This window comes from Bos indicus, chromosome 4, assembly GCF_029378745.1.
Source record: "Bos indicus isolate NIAB-ARS_2022 breed Sahiwal x Tharparkar chromosome 4, NIAB-ARS_B.indTharparkar_mat_pri_1.0, whole genome shotgun sequence".
In the NCBI taxonomy this organism is placed as follows: domain Eukaryota; kingdom Metazoa; phylum Chordata; class Mammalia; order Artiodactyla; family Bovidae; genus Bos; species Bos indicus.
The window spans coordinates 103,742,240-103,767,545 of record NC_091763.1 but is presented as its reverse complement, the minus strand read 5'-3'; the positions used below and the strand labels follow the sequence as shown (position 1 = coordinate 103,767,545).

Sequence of the window (25,306 nt, the reverse complement as noted above, 5' to 3'; positions counted from 1 at the left end):
TGGCCACCTGAGTGAAGAACTAACTCATTGGAAAAGACCCTGACGCTGGGAAAGGTTGAGGGAAGGAGGAAAAGGGGACGACAGAGGATGAGATGGCTGGATGACATCACTGACTTAATGGACAAGAGTTTGAGCAAGCTCCAGGAGTTGGCGACAGACAGGGAAGCCTGGCATGCTGCAGTCCAAGGGGTCACAAAGAGTTAGACACGACTGAGCAACTGAACTTGAACTTGGACTGTAGCCCATCAGGCTCCTCTGTCCATGGGATTTTCCCAGCAAGATTACTGGAGTGGGTTGCCATTTCCTCCTCAGGAGGATTGTCCCCACCCAGGGATTGATCCTGCGTCTCCTGCATTGGCAGGTGGATTCTTTACCCCTGAGCCACCTGGGTGCTTCAGATACCTGGACAGCAAGTTTTGCCCCTCACCCCTCAGCATCTGCTGGACCGTCGTTCCCTAGCCCTTCAGCTACTCTGGGCACCACATAGTTTGCCTACACTCTCCACTCTTACTTCTCTCTCTCTCTGTCTTTTAATCAGCATCGCTCCTGAAAGGCAGTCCCATAAATGGAGCAGTATCTCAGGTGCAGTCCTATAAGTCACAAAGAGATCACTTCCCTGCATGTCAGTTGCAAAGCCAGGTATGTGTTGACTTTTTGAGAAGACACATAACACAGGCAAATACTGAGGTTCAGGTCAACGAAAACCACAAGTTTTCTTTCCGTGAGTCATCATCAGGTGCAGTCGGTTTTTTGACGCTTGAGTGTCCATTCATTAGAAAGGCTTTACATTTACCTAACGTGTACCTCTGTAGGAAGTTGTCCTACCATCTGTTCTGAGCAGAGCCATTTCTTCCCTGCCCTGAGACAGTCAGGTGATTGGAGAGGCCTGGCAGGGGGGACCAGCCTGGGCTGCTGCTGCCCAAGGTTGGAGGGGCATACGGTCTTGTTGGATCCCTCCCTCCTGTAACTTCCTCCAAGCCAGCCCTACGTGGTCTGGGGTGTAATGAAAGTGCTGTGTCCCCAGGGGCCCCGCTGCTGGCAGTGGGGGATGGTCAGAGAAGCAGAAGGGCACCTCTGTTGAGTGAGAGTGAGCGAGCTGGTCTGAGCTCAGGATTGCATGGGTTCCTCAGTGCAGGAACCTGTGGGCAGCTGGGCAGCAGGTCAAGGAGGAGATATTTAAAGCACAACCCACCTACACACCCAGTGGAGAGATGGCAGAGTATCTGAGACCCTTCCCATGTTCCCTACTGCAAAGACTCTTGGAGGGAGCATTTGTAGAGGAAAGCTAGGGAAGAATTTTCTGCTCGTCAAGCCATAAGGGCTTAGAGTGCTGGTTAATTGTACTAGGCGTGGGTGGACCAAGGGGGTACTCATGCATTCAAAACTCATCTCCTGTATCCTTGGCTGTTCCTTCTTTGTTCCATTTGAAGGCTGGTCAGTGTGCCTTGTAAGCCTTTGGTTTGTCACTGTATACACAGGATCAGACACAGAGCTATGGCCCTCTACTTTCAGCAGCCATGGAATTGGTCCGTGTCACTGTTTCCAGCTCTTTGGCCAGCTGTGCATGAACCTAAATAAAGGTCCTATCAGACTTTGTCAAGTGATTTGCCAAAACAGAAATGTAATTTATCTCAACTGTCTATCCTGAAGTCCACTAAACAAAAGGGAAAAAAAAGTGAGAAAGAAAGAAAGGGAGAAAAGAAATGAGGGTGACTATCCTGAATTGCTATCTTGGGATTTATGAGTGGACTCTTATGACTACTGCATTCTTTTCTAAATTTTCACAAACCATCAATTTAATAATCCATTAGTACAAAAGTATGGGCCAAGGGGTCACTTCTAATAGCCTTTAGGCTGTAACTTTCAGTAAATCTCAGACTCACTTAAAGTTGGAGAACTCAATACTGTCTAAGCCACGTTCCTATGACTGGCTCACTGACCACCTTTCCTTCCATTATTTTTAATAAAATTAGTAGTTCAAGTGAACTGTGCTTTAATATAATTTCATATGCCAAAATATCTCTTCGATTTATTTCAGAGGAATAATAACATGGTAAAAAGAAAAATGCCATTTGAAAGGAAGTCTCTTTAGATATCAAGCTAGAAGCTTTCTTAATGCAACAAAACTGGGATGCAACATGAAATTTGATTTACACGCAACTCTTCAGAAGCATGTCCTGTGTATAAAGAAGGGTCTCCCCTTATTGACCCCAATCGTATGCCTGGACAGCACAAAATGGGGGCTGGACTGGCTGCCCACCCTCAGTTCTTCTGTGTGCTCATGATTAGAATGCTTTGTTGTCAGCTGGTGTGATTGTAATTTCTACCATACTCTGCCTGCTGTCTGTCGAACTGAATGGATAATGACATTTTTATTTAGGTTAATGTGATATGAGATGGGGCATGTAATACGAAAAATGTTTTAAAAAACAGTGCGGAGAAAATATTATAAGACAGTGGAGCATAATCTGTCTGTTTGCCAATAGCCACCATTTCAGGTTTTCTTCCTTGTACCCAAGCAGTTACGGAATATTTACTCTTACACGAGTTGCATACAAACAAAAGCTCTCTTTGCTGGGCTTGCAATCATCTTTATACAATCCACAAACCCCACAGTTCTTTCCCTAGATTTGCAGACAAGCAGGCCTAGGTGGCTTGTGCAAACACACAGGCACAGATGAACATACAATGCTATCATCTCACAGATCTGAACAAAAGACTCTCATTTGGTTGTTCTGTTTCATCTTCTTTCTAGGATAATGAATGCTTCCTATTTTTGTTTATCCCACATTTCTTCATAAAGCATACATATTACATTTACAATCAGATAAAATATTAATGTTATTAATTTTTAAAAGAATGATTTGGGGGAAGGGTTATCGTCCAGCAGCCAAGCCTGGGGAAAAATTTCCCATTCTGCTTCTCTCACCTCTCACATTGGCTATCTTTATTATAAGGTGATGCTGAGTGTATGGCTGCTTAGCTTAGTAGTCATCAAGGGCAAAGCACCATCGTCAGTCTGGGAAGGAAATTCCACAAAGAAGGAAGTCCTTGCTCATCTGGAGTTTACAGCATTATTCAATTGCCCAGTTAAAAACAAATGGTATCTTTATGGACTGAGTCTGAGGAATTGTGATTCAAGGTGTAGACAGAGCACAACAGAGTTAATTCCAAGAGGTAGAGAGGCCTTCTTGAGGCTAAGACTCTGAAGTTGTTAAATACACTTGACCTGGGGAGTGAAAACACTCAAAACCAATGAATAGGTTTCCTCTCCTTGGCCCTTTCTAATTGTGTGACCTTGGGCAAATCATTTAACCTCAGTCAGTCTATTTATTCATCGGCAGAATGGGAATAATGATATTTCTGTTGAAAACTTGTATCAAAGATTAAGAACAAAATGTGTAAAAGGTTTAGAATGCAGTGCGTACCCCGAGTGTCATCCTCTGGAACAGTCCCACGCTCCCAGACTGTTTGGATGCCTGGCATCTCTTATTCCTCCCAGCAAAGTCCTTTTGGAGTCACCTGTTCTTTCCTCACCATGTTAACATCACTTCCATTCTGGCATCTGTTTCTTCGTTTTTATTGCCCCAGTGATCACTCTGATTCAGGCTTTGCTACTCATCACTTGGAATAGAGCTGACATCTGCTTCTTGAAAACAAAGACTGTATCTTAAGCATCTTTATATTAATAGTCCTAATGCCTTGTATTGGAGGAGGGCGTGGCAACCCACTCCAGTATTCTTGCCTGGAGAATCCTATGGACAGAGGAGCCTGGCGGGCTACAGTCCACGGGGTCGCAGAGAGTCGGACATGACTGAGCGACTAAGCATGCAATGCCTTGTATAGTGCCTGGCATATAGGTATACTAAGAAAGCAATTTTTGAAAGTGCCTTGTGTCTTTTCACTTTCCAATCTATCCTATATTCAGTCACCAGCTGGGTCTTCTGAAAATACTTGTCATCTGAGCAACATATTGCTAAGATTCTATGGAGATTCCCATTGATTGAAGGGCATAGAACAAGTTTCCTATTTTCCAAAGCCTGCTAAGAACTGAACACAGGCAATGACCATGTGAATAAGCTTGGAAACAGATTTCCTCCCGGTCCAGACTTCAGATGAGATCACAGCCCAGGCCAACACCTTGACTACTTGACCTTGATGCAGAGGTACCCCCCTAAGCCATGCAGATTCTTGACTCACAGAATCAATGAGCTACTAAACGGTTGTTTTAAACTAAGTTTGGGGATAATCTGTTACACAGCAAGAGATAACGAACACGCTTTCAGTGTCACCCTCTTCTGGCAACTGGTGTATGTTGTCACATATGATTGAAGGTTTTAGTGTTTGCTCTGTTAGAAAGGAGCACAGGGCAACACGTTCAGTGGCTTCTCTAGAACGTGATGCCAATGTTCCTTAAGGGCTTTAACACAGAAGCCATGTAAGAAACATTAATAGATTGAAGTGTTCTTTCTGTTGTGGCAAGGATGTAGTGCAGTTTGCTGGGAGCCAGCCCTGAATGAAAGACCTGAGACCCACGCTGGTTCTCTTACTGTGGACAAGTCCTGTGACTCTCTCTGCAGTTGAGTCCTCACTCCCAAGTGAGGAGCTAATTGCAATAAGCTACAAAGCCCCTTTCCATGGACATTCTAAGATTCCAAGGTCACTAAACAGCAGCTGAGACAGTTGCCTGGGGACCATGGAAAGAGCAGGCAGCTCCCTAGTGGGGCCAACAAAGCCTCCAACAACAACATCCTGAAGAAGGCCTTTTGATATCTCTTTGGTGCATTGACTTCAGAATTACATAAAGATCTAAAAGGAAGAAACTGGTTATATTTATGCTCAATAATTCAATGAAAGTGAGAGAATTCTAGACCAAGGACTCCTGGCTTGTTGCCTTTTTCTCCAGAGTCAGCATCCACATTCCTTTTGCTCCTCTGTTAATTAACTTCTAGGTTATAATTTTGCTCAGTGTAGCTCTGATGCCATGAACTTGAAAAGCAAACAAACACACGCCGTGAAGCCTGCGGAGCTCCTGGAAGTTTGGCAAATGGAGTAGGTCTGAGTGCTAAGGAAGACACAATTCCTGAGCAGGGGAAGGGAAGGAGAGGGTCCCTCCTGTGTCAACTGAGATGTCCCCCACATAGATGGTGTGTAGGCTAGGGGACATATGTGTCCACCCACGAAGAGGGACAGAGAGAAGAGCCTGAGCAGAGGACACCCCTCAGATTAAACACAGTCCCGGGAGTCTCTTGCCTGGGGACCACAGCAGAGTGGAGACTCTATAGACTGTGGCCTTGCGGTTCCCCTCCTCCACCCCAGGGTCCAGGGTGGCATCTTGGAGGTTAAACAGCTGAAGAGGAAGCCCCTTTTCCTCACTCCCCTGCTTTCAATGATTTAATAGCTCCTCACTCTCCAGTGAAGTTCACACCAAGCCTTGCCCTGGTACAGAACAGCATGCCTCACCCCTCCTTCCAGTCTCCCCTCACTAATCCCTTACGCGTACTTTGTGTTCCAGCCCATTTGTACTCCTCCAGTCCCTGAAGACACCCTGTACTTTCTGTCTAGATGTCTTTGTTCCTGCCTCTCATTCCGCCTGCCATGCACCTTCTCCTTTAGTCAAAACTCAGTAAGAGCATCAAGGCTCAGTTACAATGCTGCTCACTCCCAGCGCTCCTAAAGCGGCTTCCAGTGCTCAAGAGAAGACGTGTGCTCTGTCACAATCTGTAACAATGTAGGAATTTCTGCACCTCCTATATGATAAACCCCTTAGGGGCAGGAGCTGATATGTATTGGTTGAATTGTATGAATTCAATGTTTCCTTCTGTGTGGCATTCTTAGACCCGTTTGTAATGCTGTTTGGGAACAGATGTCAGAAGGGGGATTTCCTGAATAAATAAGAGTCAGCTAAGAGGGAAGGGAGATGGTATTTAAACATATTGTTGGATAATGGAAAAAGTAATATGTTAAGAGTACTGTAAACTGGTGACTAACAAATGTAAAATTAACAGCAGTTAATGAAACTTATGGCCTCCTTCTGCCACCCAGATTATTAAAAACGTCCATGACTTATGTATGCAAAATTTCCTGCTGATAAATATTAGCTCTAGCCATCTAGGTGAATAATCAAGTGTCATTTCTAACAAGTCAGTGGCTCCTGTCAAGAGTTGTGACCAATTAGGACTCACCCTGATGAGGAGGTGGCTGCTGGTGTTGCCAAGCAACAGGCAAGCTGGGAGGCATATTTAGATGCTCTTTTAGATTTAACCAGCGGCAAGTCGGAGCGCCATGATGATGCCGGCAAGGGAAAACCAAATTAGAACCCAGAATGGGGTGTCCGTGATGAGGAGTGTGTTTTCTTTTGAATGCAAATGGAAAAGGAACATGTTTAACCAGAATTTAAACAGTCCATCATTATACTGATTTTAATTAGGAGATTAGGTGTCAGCGGAATAAACTGTGTGGCAAGATAATGGTCTCTTGCTGCTAGATAAATACCTAGACCTTCTGGAAAATGGGCAATTGGTCAGGCAGGGACCATGTATTTTTGGACTCTGAAGAATTTATTACCCCAGCCACACTTGGTTATAATGACTTTCATGTTTATTGTCTGGAAGGATTAAGAAATAAAAGCAAATATTAAAAATAGGCTTCTTGAGGCTGATGCAGCCCAGAGAAAGCTGCCTGCTCCAACCCCACAGGAAGGCTGTGTTCTCTTCTAGAAGCTCTTGTGTGTTATTGTCTGAAGCGTTTACTGTGAAAATTTACAGGCCAAACGAAACTGCGACGATGACTGGAATTCTGCAAAGACGTTTGCTCTGAAACGGTCGGAGCTACGCATTTACTCATAAGCTGGTGCTATCAACTTAAATTTTTTTAAATTGTAGTCATTCCCGAATCATATGTCTTCTCCAAGGCAGGAAAGGCCCAGAGGGAATAATAACCGCATCTGTCTCCGCCTTCAAGATTCATGCATTATTGACGGTGCCTTCCTGACAGGGAACATCTGGATGAAAGTGAACAATTAGGCATCGAGCTAGATTCGCAGCCACTTCCCTGTAGGTCTAACTTTTCTTTAACCGAGTCCTCCATGTGCAGACACATGATTGGCTCTTACTCCTGAGTGACACACCCAGCTTCAGGCTTCCTTGTATGGAGCTGCCAGGTCTCTTTCTATCTGCTCTGTGGGCCACCATGGGCTTAGTTATCTGGGTGATGAGCAAATACCTATGTCTTCTATTAGGCTTTAAGGACAGATGAGATTCAAGCTGCCATACTGGGTTGGATCCACGGTCCATCTAATTTGGAGCTTGGCTTCTGCTAAAGGTGCTTGGTCATGGAGTTCCTGGTAGAATCTACTTCCAAAGGCACAGTGCTCAATGCCTCATTTCTTTCCATAGTCAACTCTGATGTTAACTCCTTCTGTTTTCATGTATTAGAAACTTATTTGAACCCAGAATAAACAAAATTAAACATATTTCTTTACTGCAGTTTTTCCCCTAAGTCTTTAATATGCATAGTGAATCCCTATGCATAGAGAAATCTGGTTTGCAATATTTTGCTGAATTAGATGACCATGGGGCCTTCCCAGTCCTCAATGATTTCAAATCCTTCTCCTTGGTAGTAATTCATAGCTTGAAGTTCTTCATCATATAAGTACCATTTAAATGCTTGTGTCCTAAATGTACTGTTTTATTCTTGCTTACACTGAAGGTTATCTGTCGCTTTCATGCTGACTTACACAATCTTAGAAGAGTCTTAGAAACTTATCCCAAATGATTTAATATTTTTCACATCAGAAGAATTTGGAGAAATATACAAATGCATAAATTTCATGGTGTTCTCCCTCTCAGATGAGTTATAAAATTTGAAAATAAAATTAGCACTAACCTGGGTCTCCAATGAATCCTATTATTTATATATTTCCCTCAGAGGAGGATTAATTTATTCCCAGTTTTGTTCCTTGAAATTAAATCTATTTACTTCCTGACCCATAATAAATTTTTACACAATCCCAGGGTTACTTATTAATAGTCTTTGGAAAGAATCTAGCAAAGAGTCTGTAAAAATTCACATAAATCTACTCATTGCACCCTTTAAAAAAATAATCTTTTAGGGTGAAAATCTGGCAGGCTAATCAGACAATATTTTCTCTAATAAAAAAAAACTGTTGTTTTCCCAGTAACACTCAGCCATCTTTTAATGTAAACCCCAATAACTTGTCTGTAACTGGACCATGATTGCAATGGTGTCTTCTGAAACCAGGGATGCATCAATCAAATTTTCACTCCTTCTCTATCTATATTATCCCTGGTAAGACGTAAACCAAAACCCAATTTTATTTTAAATAAAACTAAGGATTCATGAAAGAATGCTGATTTTAAAGGAACTTTCAAGCCTTGTTGGCCATGGCAGCCTAATATGCAACAAATAAAGATGGTGCCATCCAAAGCTTTTTGAATATTAATGACACAGACCCAGGAAGTGAAGGACTTAGGCTGCCAGGGGATGAAGGGAAAAGCCTCAGAATTCAAGGGAAAACAACTCTCTATTTCAGGAATAAACACTGAAGTGGGGCTTCCCTGGCAGTCCAGTAGTTAAGACTCCGCACTCCCGATGCAGGGGGCGTGGGTTCAATCCCTGGTCAAGGAACTAAGACCCTGTTTGTTGCACAGTGCAGCAAAATAATGATAATAATAAACTCTGAGGTTTGATAATAAAAGTTCAAAAGCAACTTACAAATTCAGAAAGGACTGGGGATTATATTGATATTTCAAAGCTATTTCTGGGAAAACTGAGTCAGGTACCCTTGTCTGAGTGGACTCATGGCTCCTTGTGGGTTCCCGAGCTTCTCTCTTCCATCTCCTCCACCCCAGGCCCTCAGTGAGCCTCCTTCCCCTCTCTGTGTCTCTGTGATCTGCTTTCTCTATTTCTGCATGCGTAGGCCTGAGACCCTCTAAAGAGAGAGCCAAAAATTGGCTGCATTCTCTTACATAATTGTTCTTTGATGAAACTCTTTCTCTTTCGTTTCCTTTTTATCCTAGTTGTAAAATATCCTTAGGTAGAAAGCTTCCTGGTTCTATGATTCCCCATCCATCCATCCATCCAGCAAATCATTATTGTGTACCCATCTTGTGCTTCATGCTATACAATGAATAATAAAGGAGAAAAATAAGTAAAATAAATGGAATGTTAGCTGGTGATAGTACTACAGAGAGAAATAAAACTGGGAAGGGAGTGGGGGGTTCTGGGGCCCAGCCCTTGCAAGCCTGGGGAGACTGCAGGTTGAGAAGGTCAGACAAGGGACCAAGAGGAAGATTGGAACCACCAGTGCATTCCACTTTGGCTTTAACCAGAATCCTGCCAGGGGACTTGTAAAGCATATAGATTCCCAGTCACCCTAGAAGTCCTTATTCTGCAGGTCCTGGGGTGTGCTGTGCTGTGCTAAGATGCTCAGTCATGTCCTACTCTTTGCAACCCTATGGACTGTAGCCCACCAGGCTCCTCTGTCCATGGGATTCTCCAAGCAAGAATACTGGAGAGGGTTGCCATTTCCTACTCCAGGGGATATTCCTGATCCAGGGATCAAACACGAGTCTCTTGCGTCTCCTGCATTGGCAGGCGGGTTCTTTACTACTCACTAGCACCATCTGGGAAGCCCATAAGTTTTTATTTCTTTATTTATTTGACTACACTGAGTCTTCATTGCCAGTGTAGGACCTCTTTAGTTGCAGCATATAAAATCTAGTTCCCTGACCAGGGATTGAACCTGGGCCTGCTGCCCTGGGAGCATAGAGTCTTAGCCACTGGACCCGCAGAGAAGTCCTTGGAATTAGCTGTTTTAAACAAGGATATTAGGTAATTTTCATACAGCTCCTGGTCACACAGGGCTTGAGAACCAGTGTCTAGAAAGCAAAAGCCAATGAGAGGTTAAAGTCCAGGGGAGCATCCAGAAACCTTGAGGGTCACGGAAGCTGGGAAAGGAGGCAGTCAGGACACTGATATCTGGCGGCCAGCTCTCTCTTTTTCTCTACTTCATCTAACTTCCATAGGATAGAAGAGCCTCCATCTGTCTACACCTTGGTGTAGAGTAACACTCCTTACTCAGAGCTCCAAACTCTTCTCTTCATATGCAGAGAGAGCTGCTTTGGGAATTAGGAAAACTTTACTCCCTACAAAGCTCCCAGCTCCAAGAATGCACCTGCCACCTACTTCTGAAGCAAAGATTCAGTGGGGGAGAGAAAATCCAGGACACAGTTTATGGAGCATGAAGCACGCAGACATTGGTTTAACATTCGAAAAATATTACCTTTGTCACGTGCTTATTAGTCCTCGTGTTTCTTTCTGTTTAAGCAGCATTTAACACCTTTGGCTGCTGCTTCCTCCTCGAAAAACATTTTCCCACCCACACTCTCCTAGACTTCGATGTCAAGCTGTTCTTCCCAAGTCATCTTTGCATTAACAGATCTCTCCTCTGCCCCTCACTTATTTATGGTTCTCCCTGCGACTCTCTTCTCATTTTCTGTACACATGGGGTGACCTCACCCATGTCTGGGTTTTCTGTCTTTTTTTTAAACTTTCTTTTCTTTTTAAAAATTGAAATATAGTTGATGTACAATATTATGTTAGCTTCAGGTGTACTACATGCTGATGTGACTTTCACATTCATTATGAAATGATGACTATCCTACGTCTAGTAACCATCTGTCCTCATATGAAGTTATTACAGTATTATTGATCTTATTCCTTACACTGTATATTTACATCCCCGTGGCCCATCTTTCCTACCTTTCTCTCCTGAGCTCAAGATGTGCTGCCAACTTCTGCCTTAGATGTCACCCAGAAACCTTAAAGTCACCAGGTCTAAACTCTCCACAGGTGAGAACAAAGGTGACTCCCTCTGCCCGGAAACAGCATCCTTTCGATTGAAACCCAGGAACCTAAACGGAACTGTATTGAGTAGAAAGATGATTTCCAATGGAGCTTTAAGTTTACTTGTAGATTATGTTAAACAATGAGATAGATCTGAAGCAAAACCTAGGGAATCTATGAAATTTCTTCCCCCTCTCTCTTTCCTCCACTCTCCTCACCCTCCCTCTTATTTCTTACCAGCCCCTTTCTCCTAGACATCTTAGTGCTACGAACCTCTTAGAGGAACTCTGTTTTCTGCAGCTAATTCAGGCACTAAGAATTTGATTTCTGAACCAAAAGGAGAAAATGCATTGGATCCCAGGAGCACTAAATTTGTTTGGGCAATGACACTGTATCAGTTTCTAGAGTGCACCCTGTAAAATGTTAAAGAAATCGAGACCCTGATAAGGGTCTTATCGTTTCTTTTATATGGACCATTTTTAAAACTTCTTTATTGAATTTGTTACAATATTGCTTCTGTTTTATGTTTTGGTTTTTTTGGCCCCAAGGCATATGAGATCTGAGCTCCCCAACCAGGGATGAACACACACCCCCTGCAAATTGGAAGTCGAAGGCTTAGCCACTCGACCACCAAAGAAGCCCCTCTTTTTTCTTTTGTTCCTTCAAAGAAACAGGGCACAAAACTGTCAAAAATAAACAAAATCTTTTTTTCTTACTTAGAAAAAAATCAGATACCCTTCATCAATTTCTTTTTTTTTTTAAGGAATGATGAGATTCTTTCTGCATCTACAGTCATTGTTGACTCACAAATAAGGAAGTGTGACGTCACAACCTGTTTGAGCTCCTGATGTGAGCCCATGGTTTACCTAACTCTGCTCCTCCCTCCCCTCCTTCTGGTTAACTCAACATTGTTGTGACCGGGTGTAAGAAAGGTGATCCAGATAATGCTTTACAGCTTTTTAAAGAAGCAGGCCCTTCCTTCAAACTAATTCTCACATGAATCCTCAGTCTATATAACACAGCTGACTGTGGAGCAGGGCTCTGGGCTCCACCTGTAGAAGGACAATCCCCTTCTCATATTTCCTTGTGGGGAATTTCTCTACCAGTGGTGGTTCCCAATTCCAGCTTTACATCAGAATTGCCTGGGGAGCTGTAAAGTCCCCTCAAAACCAGGCTGCATTCCAAACCAAACCAATTTCGTCTCCATGTGGGGCCCAGACAGCAATAGCTTGCAGAGCTCCCCAGGTGACATGACTGCATACCCACTCCAGCTCTACACGCCCTCCCATATCAGGCCCTGGCGCGGAAAGGAGGCACTGAGCATGCGCGGGCCTGCTCTTGGGGGACGGGGTCCACGCCCTTCTGCCGGGCTAGGCTGTTGGTGCCCCCTCACAGTGAAGCATTAGCAAGCCCACACTCCCTGAAGGCAGAGTTCATTTCTCAAACAGCTTTACCAGAGAGAAAGGAGGTTTCTCTCTGAAACAAGCGGGAACCCTTAGTGTTGTCTGGCACGTGTAAGCTTTGAAGCGAAAGTTAAAGTGTTAGTTGCTCTGACGGTGTCCAACTCTTTGCGACCCTATGGACTTTAGCCTGCCAGTCTCCTCTGCCCATGGACTTCTCCAGGCAAGATACTGGAGTGGGTTGCCATATCTTTCTCCAGGGGATGTGAGCTTCCATTGGTGTTCAGTTGCTCAGTTGTGTCTGACTAATTGTGACCCAGTGGCCTGCAGCATGCCAGGCTTCCCTGTCCTTCACCATCTCCTGAAGCTTGCTCAAATTCATGTCCACTGAGTCAGTGATGCCGTCCAATCATCTCATCCTCTGTCATCCCCTTCTCTTCCTGCCTTCAATCTTTCTCAGCATCTGGGTCTTTTCCAATAAATCAGCCCTTCATATCAGGTGGCCAAAGTGCTGGAGCTTCAGCTTCAGCATCAGTCCTTCCAATGAATATTCAGAGTTGATTCCTTTAGGATTGACTGGTTTGATCTCCTTCAAGGGATACTCAAGAGTCTTCTCCAACACCACTGTTTGAAAGCATCAATTCTTCACTGATTAGCCTTTTTTATGGTCCAACTCTCACATCCATACAAGACTACTGGAAAAACCATAGCAGCCCCTTAGCCATTTCTCTTCAGAAGGGCTCAAGGACTCAGTCCTGAGCTGTTGCAGAATTCAGAATAGACATCAAAGTCAGACCAGCAGTTGAGGTGCCTTCAGTGAGGATCAAGTGAGAGTACTTGGCCTGGAAGCAGGACAAACAGTAGGTTTTATTTGTACAACTGGTAGGGAAGGGTGGATCCCTGGTTGGGGGAAGGAGGGAGCCCCGGGTTTAATAGCATCTTGTAAATGAGACTCTTCCCTCTGACTTGGCCATGAAGATTAGCCTGGGTGTGCCTGGCTGCCTGGAGGTCTGCCAAGGCCATTCTCATACCCCTCCCTAATAATCCCTGGCCATTTCTTCCCTATTTCAGACTTGACTCAAAGCTCTCCTTTGTTTCAGGATGTTCTCTAGTTCCTTACTATATAAAGACTGAAGACAGGAGAAGGGGACAACAGAGGATGAGATGGTTGGATGACATCATCGACTCAAAGGACATGAGTTTGAGCTAACTCTGGGAGATGGTGAAGGACAGGGAACCCTGGTGAGCTGCAGTGAGTGGGGTTGCAAAGAGATGGACATGACTGAGAGACTGAACAACAACATGTAAAGTGTGGTTCACTGTTCAGAAGCATGTACATCACCGGGGAGCTTGTTAGAGATGCAGAATCTCAGGGTTCACCCCAGACCTACTGAATCAGAATCTGCATTTTAACAAGCTCTCCAGGTGATCTGTTATACAGGAAAGTCTGGGGAGAGCCCCTCCAGTTTTCTCCTGGGTGCCCTCAAAGTGCCCTGGCCAGAGCTTGGGACTCAGCAGGAGAGCCCTGTGTGCGTGCTGACTCACTACAGATTCATGGCAACTGGGGCTGTGATAGGTTGGAGAAAGGGAGGACTCTCCAGGACAGTTTCATGAGCTTTCTGGATAACAGGATTGAAGGGCACAGCGGGCAGGACATTGGACAAGTGATGCAAAGTGAACCCCCTCTCCTCACAATCTGTAGAGAGGAAACCTGCTCCTTACAGAAGATACTCTGCATTTCTTGTGTCTTACCTCACTCAGTTTTTCAGGACTGAAAGCCACAGTCAGGACACTTCTGACCTCTTCCCATCTTTTGTCACGTAAGAACAGGACACTGTCGGCCACTGGTTTGGGCTCCAAACCCGTTGCCTTTTGGAAAGAGACAAGCAGAGAGTTAGGACTCCAGGATGCCCAAGCCAGCTCAGTGGTCACAGAGTCCACAATAAACACTCTGGTTAAAGTCACCCATGACCAACATTTAGATTTCTCTTGCAAGAGTATGAGGAATATAAAGTCTCATGGACAGTGATCTCAAGATCCATGGCTGAGGCCCCCTGGGAGCAGACAGGGAGGCTCCTCTGAGCAGACGGGGAGGCTCCTCTGGCCCCGTTCTACCTCGTTACTCTGTGGTCATCACCCTAGACAACTCAGTGGCTTCTGTGTGTTCCGTAGCCCCTTCCTGAGTGAACACTCCCTGAAGACCCAGCAGCAGGCTTCTTGGAGGTGGGCTGGTCTTTCCTGGGATTGAGTGTCATGTCTGAACTATGTGGCAAGGGGTTTTGTGTGGCTAGATTGGTTAGGTTGGGCCAGATGTCTGGGTCCTTGGAATGTGGGTGGGAGAGGGGAAGGGAAGAAAGAGAGTCCTTAAGAAGCATGTGTCAATGGAGCTGCTTCCAAGAGAGGGCCTGTCACCATGCTTGTGTGTGCTTTCCCTCATTCATTCATTCATTGTTCTCATTCAGCAAATGTTTGTTGAATGTCTATGTGAGAAGTTGCCTCTACAGTGCTAAATAAGGAAGACATTGCATTGACTCTCACCGAGTTGGTAGTCTAGTGGGGAAGCAGACGGCTCCTAAACCAACAGATAGCTATCATTATAGTTCAAGGGAAAGGATATGTTATGAAGGGGGTGATGTCCTTAGTTGCTCAGTCGTGTCCAACTCTTTGTGACCCCATGGACTGTAGCCCACCAGGCTCCTCTGTCCATGGGGTTTCTCCAGGTGAATTCTGGAGTGGGTTGCCTTGCCCTCTTCCAGGGGATCTTTCCAACCCAGGTCTCCCATATTGCTGGTGGATTCTTTACCATCTGTTCACCAGGGAAGCCCGAGAATACTGGAGTCGGTAGCCTATCCCTTCTCCAGGGATCTTCCTGACCCAGGAATCGAACCAGGGTTTCCTGCATTGCAGGTGGATTCTTTACCAACTGAGCTACCAGGGAAGCCCCTTATCAAGGGAATGGAGTGGGGGCAGCAAGGTGAGAAAATGATAGGGGATTAAATGGCCAGGAAGGCTTCTCTGAGGAGGAGATAGTCCTGCTGAATCTGGAAGCATGCCAAGAATGAGGTCTTCTCATCCCTTTAAAAAAAAAAAAATATATATATATATATATATATATATATTTAATTTATTTGGCTGTGTCCAGTCTTAGTTGCAGTGCACGAATTCTCTAGTTGTGGTGTGCTGGCTTAGATGCTCCATAGCATGTGGGATCCTAGTTCCCCGATCAGGGATCGAACCCATACCCCTTGCATTGCACAGTGGATTCTTAACCACTGGACCACCAGGGAAATCCCTTCTCATCATCCCTTCTTCCCACGCCATTTTCTTCCTTCCTAAAACCAGCCACTCTGACCAAGTGGTCAAAACTAGGGGGCCTCCACAGCTGTTAAGAGCACCCCTAGCCCTAGGGCTGCAGGGTGAGGGGAAGTAGGGGGACCGGAGGACCAAGCTTTCTTCAGAACCACACATGTGATGTACGGTTTTGCTATTTCTTTTCACTATTTTAATTATAGTTGAAACATGAAGCCAGCCACCATAACTCAAAAGCCTTGTAAGAACTCCTATTTAGAAGAAAATTATAATTTTCTGATAAAATATGAACACTCAAAATAAGCTATAAAACATAACTGCAAAGTATCTGGAGGAACTTAATTATATGTTATTAAATAGAACCAAGTTGCTGGGATATTTTTCTGCAGAGGAATACCTCTCTATATTTAGAATAAAATTCTTTAGGAGTACCGTGGTCACTATACAGAATTGTGGTTTTATGGAATTTTTAGAACATAACCCATTTGTTTAGGTTCCAGAGTCAAAGGAGAAAATTGTACATTATGTGTATTTATATGTTGGCAAATGCCAGTCCTGTGCTATGCTACATGTGATACAGCATTTCACTTCGAGGAAAGTTGGGTGGTAGTTTATGGGGTTCTGATGAAACAGGGTAAATTGGAGATGAGCCAAGGCTGATTGGATTTCATGTCTGTCCTTCAGACCTAAGGATTGTCTCCATGAAAATTTTTATCTTGCGCTTAGAGGGGAAATCCAGTCCCCATGCAATATGTCAGCATTGTTCTCCCTTATCCGCCTGCCACGACAATACTGTCCCCTGGGCCTACAGTTTCTATTAGAATTCTTCCTTCATTGATGGAGGATTTCAGGGGCATTGGTTAGAGTAATGGTTTCATTTCTAGATATGATATGGAAGAGGGAAACAGCCAATTGGTCATTCCAAAAGAGTGGTCGGATGGTGAGGGGACAAGCTGACAGATCTAGGAATGAATAGCTGGAAAGCTTGGGAGATCAGATCATGGCCCTTAATCTGTGCTCAAACGCTATTTCTTGAATGTATATTACATGGAAGAGGAAACTTGGCTTGTTTTTTGACCCTGGGTGATAGAATTGGGGTCAATAGTGGGAGCTGTGGGGAAAATTCCAGCTCATCTAAAGAACTTCCCAACAAAGTCAGAAGGTTCGAAGATAAAAATAACCTGCCTTGAGTGGTGAGCCCTGTTACTGGAGACTGTATCCTACTTCTTGGAAATTCTGCACGGGAGGTTTGAGTGGCCAGGGTGGAGCGGAGAGTATAAATGACTTTTAAGAACTCTCTCAGCCCTGAGGACTTAACCTCCAGATGACCACACCAGATATATATAGTTTAAAGGTATACATGTATCCATTCTTCCCCAAACTCCCCTCCTATCCAGGCTGCCACATGACCTTGAGCAGAGTTCCTGGTGCTATACAGTAGGTCCTTGTTGGTTATCCATTTAAAATATGGGCTTCCCTGCTGGCTCAGACAGTAAAGAGTCTGCCTGCAATGCAGGAGACTTGGGTTCGATCCCTGGGTCAGGAAGATCCCCTGGAGGAGGAAATGGCAACCCACTCTAGTATTCTTGCCTGGAAAATCCCACGGATGGAGGATCCTGACAGGCTACAGTCCACAGGGTCACACCGGGTAGAGTGGGTTGTCTAAATGACTTTTAAGAACTTTCTCAACCTCAAGGACTTAACCTCCTGATGACCACACCAAATATAGTTTAAACATATACATGTGTCCATTCTCTCCCAAACTCCCCTCCCATCAGGCTGCCACATGACATTGAGCAGAGTTCCAGGTGCTATCCAGTAGGTCCTTGTTGCTTATCCATCTAAAATACAGCAGTGTGTACAAGACCTTCCCAAACTCCCTAACTATCCCCCTTCCTCCCATCCTTTCCCCCTGGGAACCATAAGTTCCTTCTCTAAACCACTTCAGCTATTTTAAAATTAGTTTGTTTCAAAGTGCAAGTTGCTCAGTTGCGTCTGACTCTGCAACCCCATGGACTATAGCCCACCAGGCTCCTCTGTCCATGGGATTCTCCAGACAAGAATACTGGAGTGAGTAGCCATTCGCTTCTCCAAGGGATCTTCCCCACCCAGGGATAGAACCTGGCTCTCCTTCACTGCAGGCAGATTCTTTACTGTCTGAGCCACCAGGGAAGCCAGTTTGCTTGTTTACACACACACACACACACACACACACACACACACACACACATATAATACATGTATTTTTTAGTTGTGGCAAAATACACATAATGTAACATTTACCATCTTAACCATTTTTAAGTGGACAGTTCAGTGGTATTAAAGACATTCACATTGTTGTGGAACCATTGCCCCATCCATCCCCAGAACTTCATCCTGCATAACTGAAACTCCACACCCGTGTCACAAATAACTCCCCATCCATCCCCCTCCCCCAGCCCTGTCTACACATAATCACTGATTAGATGTACTGAGCGAGGCCTTTGAAAGGCACAGGGGGCTTGCCCTGCAGGAATGAGACTGGTAAAACTGATGGGGCCAGACTGTGGGTGCTGAGGCAGGAAGGGGAGACCCAGCTGAAGAAGGGAGGTCCAAGGGAACCAGGCTCCACTCAGACTCTGGTCAGGGGCTTCCGGACTGCAGGCCGTAACTGGTCATGAATGAATGTTGTGGATGGCAACCAGCATTGAAAAGAAAAGAGAGAGAAACAAGGAATGGGGCAGAGTAGAAAATATTAGAGGGACATTTTGTGAAGCGAGGGGAAGGGTTTTGTTGCCGAATTTTTGTTCAAGATCGGGATATTTATGGGTGTGTCTGCGAGAATGTTGGGGAGAGTATGTGAGTGTGTGTATGTGAGAGAGAAAGCGTTCAGTGTTGTGTCCTGACGTGAAATACATTTCTTACCGGAGGTCACAGTCAGAAACATTTGAAAACCCTACTCTAACCCCGAACCTGAGAGACATCCTCACCCTCAGCTGAAATCGTGTTGGTTACCATGCTGCTAAGCTGCGCACATTTATTGAGAACCTACTATTAATATGTGCCAGTGCCGTGGTGGCTCTGAAACTATTGAGTCAAAGAATGGAACCCTTGTCCTCAAAGAGCTCACAGCTGATTTGGATATGGAGAAGGGGTGGTTTATAAAAGGGGTGGTTTATAACCAATACTGTGCATCTCATAAGAGTCAAAGTGCTTTTCACATTATTTCATTAGTTTGGGGATAATAGTTAGGAAACTGTCCTGACAAGCAGCGTGGTTCAGCAGTGGCCTCATGGCTCCCTTGCTAAATTTCCCTCAGACAGTTGAAGGTGTCTGTCTTTTCAATTAAGATCTTTTTAAAAAAAAAATGTTGTGGCTGCTCTGGGTCTCCACTGGGCGTGTGGGCTTTCTCTAGCTGTGGAGATGGGCTCCAAAGCACGTGGGCTCAGTAGTTGTGGTGCTCGGGCTTAGTTGCCCCTCGGCATGTGGAATCCTAGTTCCCTGACCGGGGATCAGACCTGGGTTTCCTGCTTTGGAAGGCAGATTCTTAATCAATGGACCACCAAGGAAGTTCCTCAGTTAAGACTCTAAAATAGAGTCTAACTCAGACCAGCTAAGCATAAACTTCAAACACTGAAGAATCAAACAATCCTGAGGAGCAGATTATTCAAGCCGATTCCTCTGCATTCTGTGCTCACATGAAGTGAAGAAGCATGCATGGGGTGATTTATCATGGGCCAAACCAGTGTTTCTCCACTGGCCCAGTGGAGCCACGTAAGAACTACCAGCCTCTTCCCAGAGTGCTGCAAAATGCATGCAATGCACATTTGCTGTAAATGGGCACGTGTGTTACCATGAAAAAGGCATAATGGGATATAAAGCCATAGCCAAAAATAGTTTTCTTATGTCCTGGAATATGCCAGAGAGTTGACGAAAGGCCTGTATCAGCTCTGTGATATCCTGGCAGGGCAGTCCACAGTTCTCACATGACCACACGGAGCTGCAGGCAGCAGGTAAACAGAGCAAGGTGATTTAAAGACTCAAGAGATGCTGTCCTGCTTCAGTGGTCAGGCTGAGAGTGTTGCTGATTTGCTTGGTGTTAAGTAATGTCAAGGAGGCTGCAGAAATATTGCTATCAGAAAGGATGCCATGATCGCAGAAAGGCCAGGTCTGTGGTTATAGTCTTCCTCACACAACCTCGCACAGATAAGGATGCAGAGGGTTACTGCCCATCTTTCTCCTACCCCCAGGGGTGTGAAACACCGTGCCCTGCCCCTCAGTCTATTACAGTCAATGAAAACCCTAGGATTCTGTCACCTGGGGAACCCACAATCCTAGGCGTGAGAACATACACTATTTTCAACATATGACTACTGCTATCTGGCTGTACAAAGACTGAGCAACTGAGCCAACTGAGCAGGTGTTAATTTTGGTGTTTTGAAGTATTTAAAGTGTTGCATCTCCACAAGACAATTTTTGTCCCTTCACTCTTTGCCAGTAGAAGATGGTCATGAACATCACACCGTCTTCCTTCTCTCGGTTTCAGACTATGACCAGACCAAAAGCATGGCCTCCAAGTAAGGGATGTGGCATGTCCAGGGCTCAAGGGGACCCAGGACATTTTATTTAAGGTTCAGGGGACAAGTGGGGCTTACCCCAACTTGGGCTCCCTCTGCCAACTCAGCACCAGCCAATGAAAGGTGAGAGGGTGGGGAGTCTTCTAATTTGAACAAAGACAAGAACTGGGTTATGGCAGCCCTGCCTAGGAAAGTTCAGGAACACAACCACTGAGAGACCAGAATTACTTCTATGGCTTATTTCCTGATCTCTTCCCAGAATTCTAGCTATTAATCTCCTAGTTTACACATTTTTAAATTTTTCGGTTGCTCTGGGTCTTCAATGCACAGGCTTAAGTTGCCCCACAGCATGTGGGATCTCAGTTCCCTGACCAGGGACTGAACCCATGTCCCCTGCATTGGAAGGTGGGTTCTTAACCACTGGACCACCAGGGAAGTCCCTACACATTTGTTTTTACTTCTGCCACCACAAAAGTCAGAGAGGGAAGATATGAATCTAAGATTTTACTTATTTCTCTTTTAAAAATTTAAAGATGGCTTCCTAGTGAACCAAAGGTTTAGTAAGACAGAAATATAAAATTATTTTCAACAAGATTTTGAAGTTTAGCAAAGCTCTGCAAGGCACTGATAGAACAGCTGAGGGTTCAGTCAATACCTCTTGGCACTGCTACTACGTTACTGAGGCTTCACGGAACACCCGGGGCCCTGCAAGATGTTTGAGATCATCAAGTGCAATTCCCCAGCTTTGGCTTTTTTAGAAATGGGAAAAGCTGGTGAGAGGAGAGACCTGCAGGTTGCAGGCATCCCACTGTGGCCACTCGCATGGGGGCTTCCTGTGGGTGGGGCAGCCCGGGAGGAGACGCGCTTGGCTCAGGATGCAGGGTTTCCTGTGCACAGTACAATGTTTCACATAAAACAGTAAGACCTGGGACTTCCTGGTGGTCCACTGGTTAAGAATCCACCTTCCAATGCTGGGGACTCAGGTTCCATCCCTGGTGAGGAACGAAGATGCCACATGCCAAGGGGCAACTAAGCCCATGGACCACAAGTACTGAGATTGTGCCCTGAAATGAAAGATCCCTCATGACACAACTAAGACCCAACACAGTCAAATAAATAAATATTAAAACAAACCAAAAAACCCAATGAGAGGAGGGAAGTGGGAGGAAGGCTCAAGAGGGAGGGGACATATGTACACCTATGGCTGATTCATGTTGATGTTTGACAGAAACCAATACAATTGGTTGGTTGTAAAGCAATTATCCTTCAATTAAAAATAAATAAATTCAATTATATATTAAAAACCCAATGAGAACTGCCTCAAAACGGACAGGGGCCAGGCAAATTAGGTCACACACCTGTGCTTCTGGTTCTATGCAGTCTGTTTAGGCTTTAAGCAAGAATGGTCCCCAGAGCTATGGATCCATCATGTGAACTGACACTTCTTGAGAAATGCAAAGCTGAAAAAAGTAGTCAATGTTTGACTTGGTGATGAGAGCTTCCCTGTTATGGACCAAAACCATCCTCACAACTTAAATCTTCCTGCACCCACTTGAAAACCAGAATGTTTTCTCTGACTCAATGTTTTATTTAAAAGAAAGAGGCCCAGAAACTCTAGATGAGTGAAGATTCCAAAGCTGTCAGCAGAGAGGTGCTGGCTGCAGGTGGAGGGGACATGTTTGGGGCTAGCTGGCCGAGGCTCTTTCGTCCTCAGTGAGTGGCAGCAGGCTGGTCCCTGGGGGCCCAGCTCAGGTGGCCTGACCCACCTGGAGTGCTGGGTGGAGTTTGCCTCGCTCTTGAGCTCTGCAACCAGCCACACGCTCCTGCTCCTGGGATGGGGCCTGACTACAGATGCAGTGGGTTATAAAGGTCTGCAGTGACGCATTTGCCTCAGAACTTTGGCACTCTTTGCTGGTGCCAGGGGCTTTGTGGCTTCACACGAACTCATTCTAAGATTCCCGTGTCCTTGCAGTGAGACGGCAAAGGTAGCCTTGAAGGGGCTGCCTCTGGGGAATCAGAAGGTAGCCTTGAAGGGGCTGCCTCCGGGGAATCAGGCCCGGGGTTTATGTGCGTGCTAAGTACTAAGTCGCTCAGTGGTGTCCGAATCTTTGTGAACCTATGGACCATAGTCCAACAGGCTCCTTTGTCCATGGGATTTCCCAGGCAAATATACTGGGGTGGGTTGCCATGCCCTCCTCCAGGGGATCTTCCCGACCCAGGGATCAAACCCACATCTCTTTTGTCTCCTGCATTGGTAGGTGGGTTCTTTACCCTAGTGCCATCTCAGAAGCAGGTTTTATGGTCCTGGATAAAACCACTCACCAACTCCATCATGTAGTTTTACATGTGAGTTAACAGTGTGGCTGGACCTGTGTCTGGATGGTTGACCCCAAGTTGCCTGCGAGGACCTGAGGGTTGGCACCCCCACCCTGCACACGTGTGACCACCACCACCTTCCAGTCCACTCCACAAACACATAACAAAACTGGGCAATGGGCACGCCTGCTGCCTGACCCGCTTGCCAGGTCAGACCAGAACTCAAGAGCTCCAGGTGGTAGCTTTAGTGGTTAAGCTCCCCCAGTCTGGATCTGCATCCAGCTAGACCAACCTCATGTGGGCCAAAGACCCCCCACCCCTTCCTCTTATCACCCTTCCCACAGCTTCCCAACCCTGAGCCTTCCTGACAAGCCAGGAATGAAATGGTCTACTACTGGTAAGACCATTTCTGCTGAGTCACATGGACCCAGCTCCAGTTTCTGCAGATTAAAAAAAAAAAAAGAAAAGAGCTGCCCCCCTGGCTTCACCAAGTACCTGATAGCCACAAGGAGCTAAGTAAAAATATCTGCATAAAAATAACCAAGACCGGAAGTGCTGGGAAAACTGAGGTTCTGTATATGTTAAAGAGAATGATTGGGGTTTAACGATAAAGTGTGGTTGCACCCAACCGGAAGCAACTTGAGGAAGTGCTGAAAGCGTAAGAGAGGCCCAAGGGGTCCAATTGGAAAACAGGAGAGAGCAGTTGCATTCCACTGAGTGCCTTGAAAATGTGAATTGGAAAACTTGAAATACTAGCTGCCAACCTGGGTCCAACCCATAGAGTTTGTTCAGCCCCGTGTTCTTAAGCTGGAAAAAAACGTATCATTAAACAGTTTTTTAATTCAAATATATGCTCTGTACTGACTTATGTCAGGGAGTTCCCCATGGTGGCACCCCACCTCCAGCCAAATGTGTCCTATTTAGTCCCTCATGGGATGCCTACAGCCGACATCCAAGTTCAAAGGTGAACCCATCCCCGCCACTCTCCACCAGGCTGTCATGCGTACACGTAAGTCAAGCCTGGATTGTGAGCAGAGACGGGTTCTCAGAGTTGGAACATAAAACCATGCATTATGTAAGTTCCTTTTCACTTAATGCATCAAACTAATATGCGGAGGTCTTTTCTGTATCACGAGGGACCATTTGGTAGAGGCTTGCATGGAGTAAGCATTTAGTGTTTACTGAATGAATGTGTAATAAAGCTGAATCGCTGAACACTCAAGTGAACATGGCTTATTAGAGGGGAGGCGGCATGGTGTCAGGAAGAAGAAATCACGCCTCACTAATCTCCTTGAGTTCTTTGAGCAGATACATAAGCATATGGATAAGAGGTAACCGCAGAGCCCAATTTAATTTGACTTTCAAAACCTATGAGAAAATCCCACTCTAAAGATGGTCTTCTAGAAACTGAGTCACTAAGGATTGTTTTTATCATGAATATGGGATTGGCTTAAAGACCATAAACTAAGCTGAAGATAAGTAGGTATATTCCCAGATGGAAAACTATAAACATTGGGATTTCCTAGAGATCTAATCCTTGATGGATCTTCTCACATGTTTGTGAATGACTTACAAGAGGAAGAGTATATATTGAATCTCCAAGTACTACCTCAATCATCTGGGGAGAATGTTAAGTTGATGGAGAGTCAATTCAGTTTGAACAAGGGTATATTGGATACTGAGGAGTCATTATGTGGTTGGGCCCTGGGGTATAAAAAAGAAGGATAAGCTTAAAGTTAATCAAGTTAGGGTGAAAGTCATGCATTCATTTACAGCAAATAGTCAAAGGCACAGTGGGAGTGACCGTGAAAATAATGGGAGTGACGTGGTTCAGGGGTGCCCAACCTCTGGGATCTAATGCCTGATGATCTGAGGTGGAGCTGATGTAATAATAATAGAAATAAAGTGCACAATAAGTGTGATGTGCTTGAATCATTCTGAAACTATTCCCCACACCAAGCCTGTTGAAAAAATTATCCTTCATGAAACCAGCCCCCAGTGCCAAAAAGGTTGGGTACCACTGATGCAGATGATCAATGCTGTTAGAGTTAAGAGAGGGGGAATAGTAAATGAGAGTTGAAGTAGGGAAGGTTTTATGGGGGAGAAAGAATTTGAGGAGAGCCTGGAAGAATACCCAGGGTTGGGACAGGGGTAGGAAAGGTGGGGGATTCTCTTGTTAATAGCAATTGGACATGATGCTCTGGGACTGGAAGGTGAGTGTGTTTGGGGCAAGTAACCAATTACTGCGTGAAACCTTGACAATCCAGAAACATCACCTAGGCAGCTGTTAACAGTAGTGGCAGTAGGAAAAGCCCTGGACTTGGATTGGGAGACGGCACATGGGTTCTATTAGTCTTCCTCCTATAACCTGGGTCTTATTTCTTTGTCAGTAAAATACAGATGATAACTGTACCAGTCTCATAAGTTTCTGTGAAATTTAATGCAAATAAACACTCTGGACAGCTCAACCAGTACAGAACGCAGGCGGGCACTGCTAATTTCTTTAAGAAGACAGTCTCAGCCACTTCACCTCTAATAAGCCTTTCCCTTTTCCCATTCTGGGTGGAGCAGTGTTTTCCATGCTCACCATTCTATATTATCCTGGTTTCCTTCCTCTCTGCCTCTGTCATTAGACTATGAGCTCCTCGAGGACAATACTGAGTTTTCTATCTCTTTCTAATCGGTACCTAGGCAGTGCCTGGTATATATCACAAGTGTGCAAGGGTTGGTAAAATAACCAACAAAAGAGTGAATATATTCCTATAAGAATGTATTGGAATGAATACATTCCTATAAGTGAATACTATTCCTATAAGGATGGAAGATGAGTTTAATTTGACAAAAAAAAAAAAAAGA

The 25,306-nt window shown here is 45.0% G+C and overlaps 1 protein-coding gene across 2 annotated transcripts in view; it reads right to left on the bottom strand.

Moving 5' to 3' along the window:
* TBXAS1 (thromboxane A synthase 1) overlaps positions 1-25,306 on the bottom strand; it is a 173,667-nt gene that overhangs the window by 68,018 nt on the left and 80,343 nt on the right. For both annotated transcript variants that reach the window (XM_019959171.2, XM_019959172.2), the window contains exon 5: positions 14,022-14,138. In XM_019959171.2, coding sequence (XP_019814730.2) covers positions 14,022-14,138 — 117 coding nt within the window. The remainder of the gene's footprint in view (positions 1-14,021; positions 14,139-25,306) is intronic.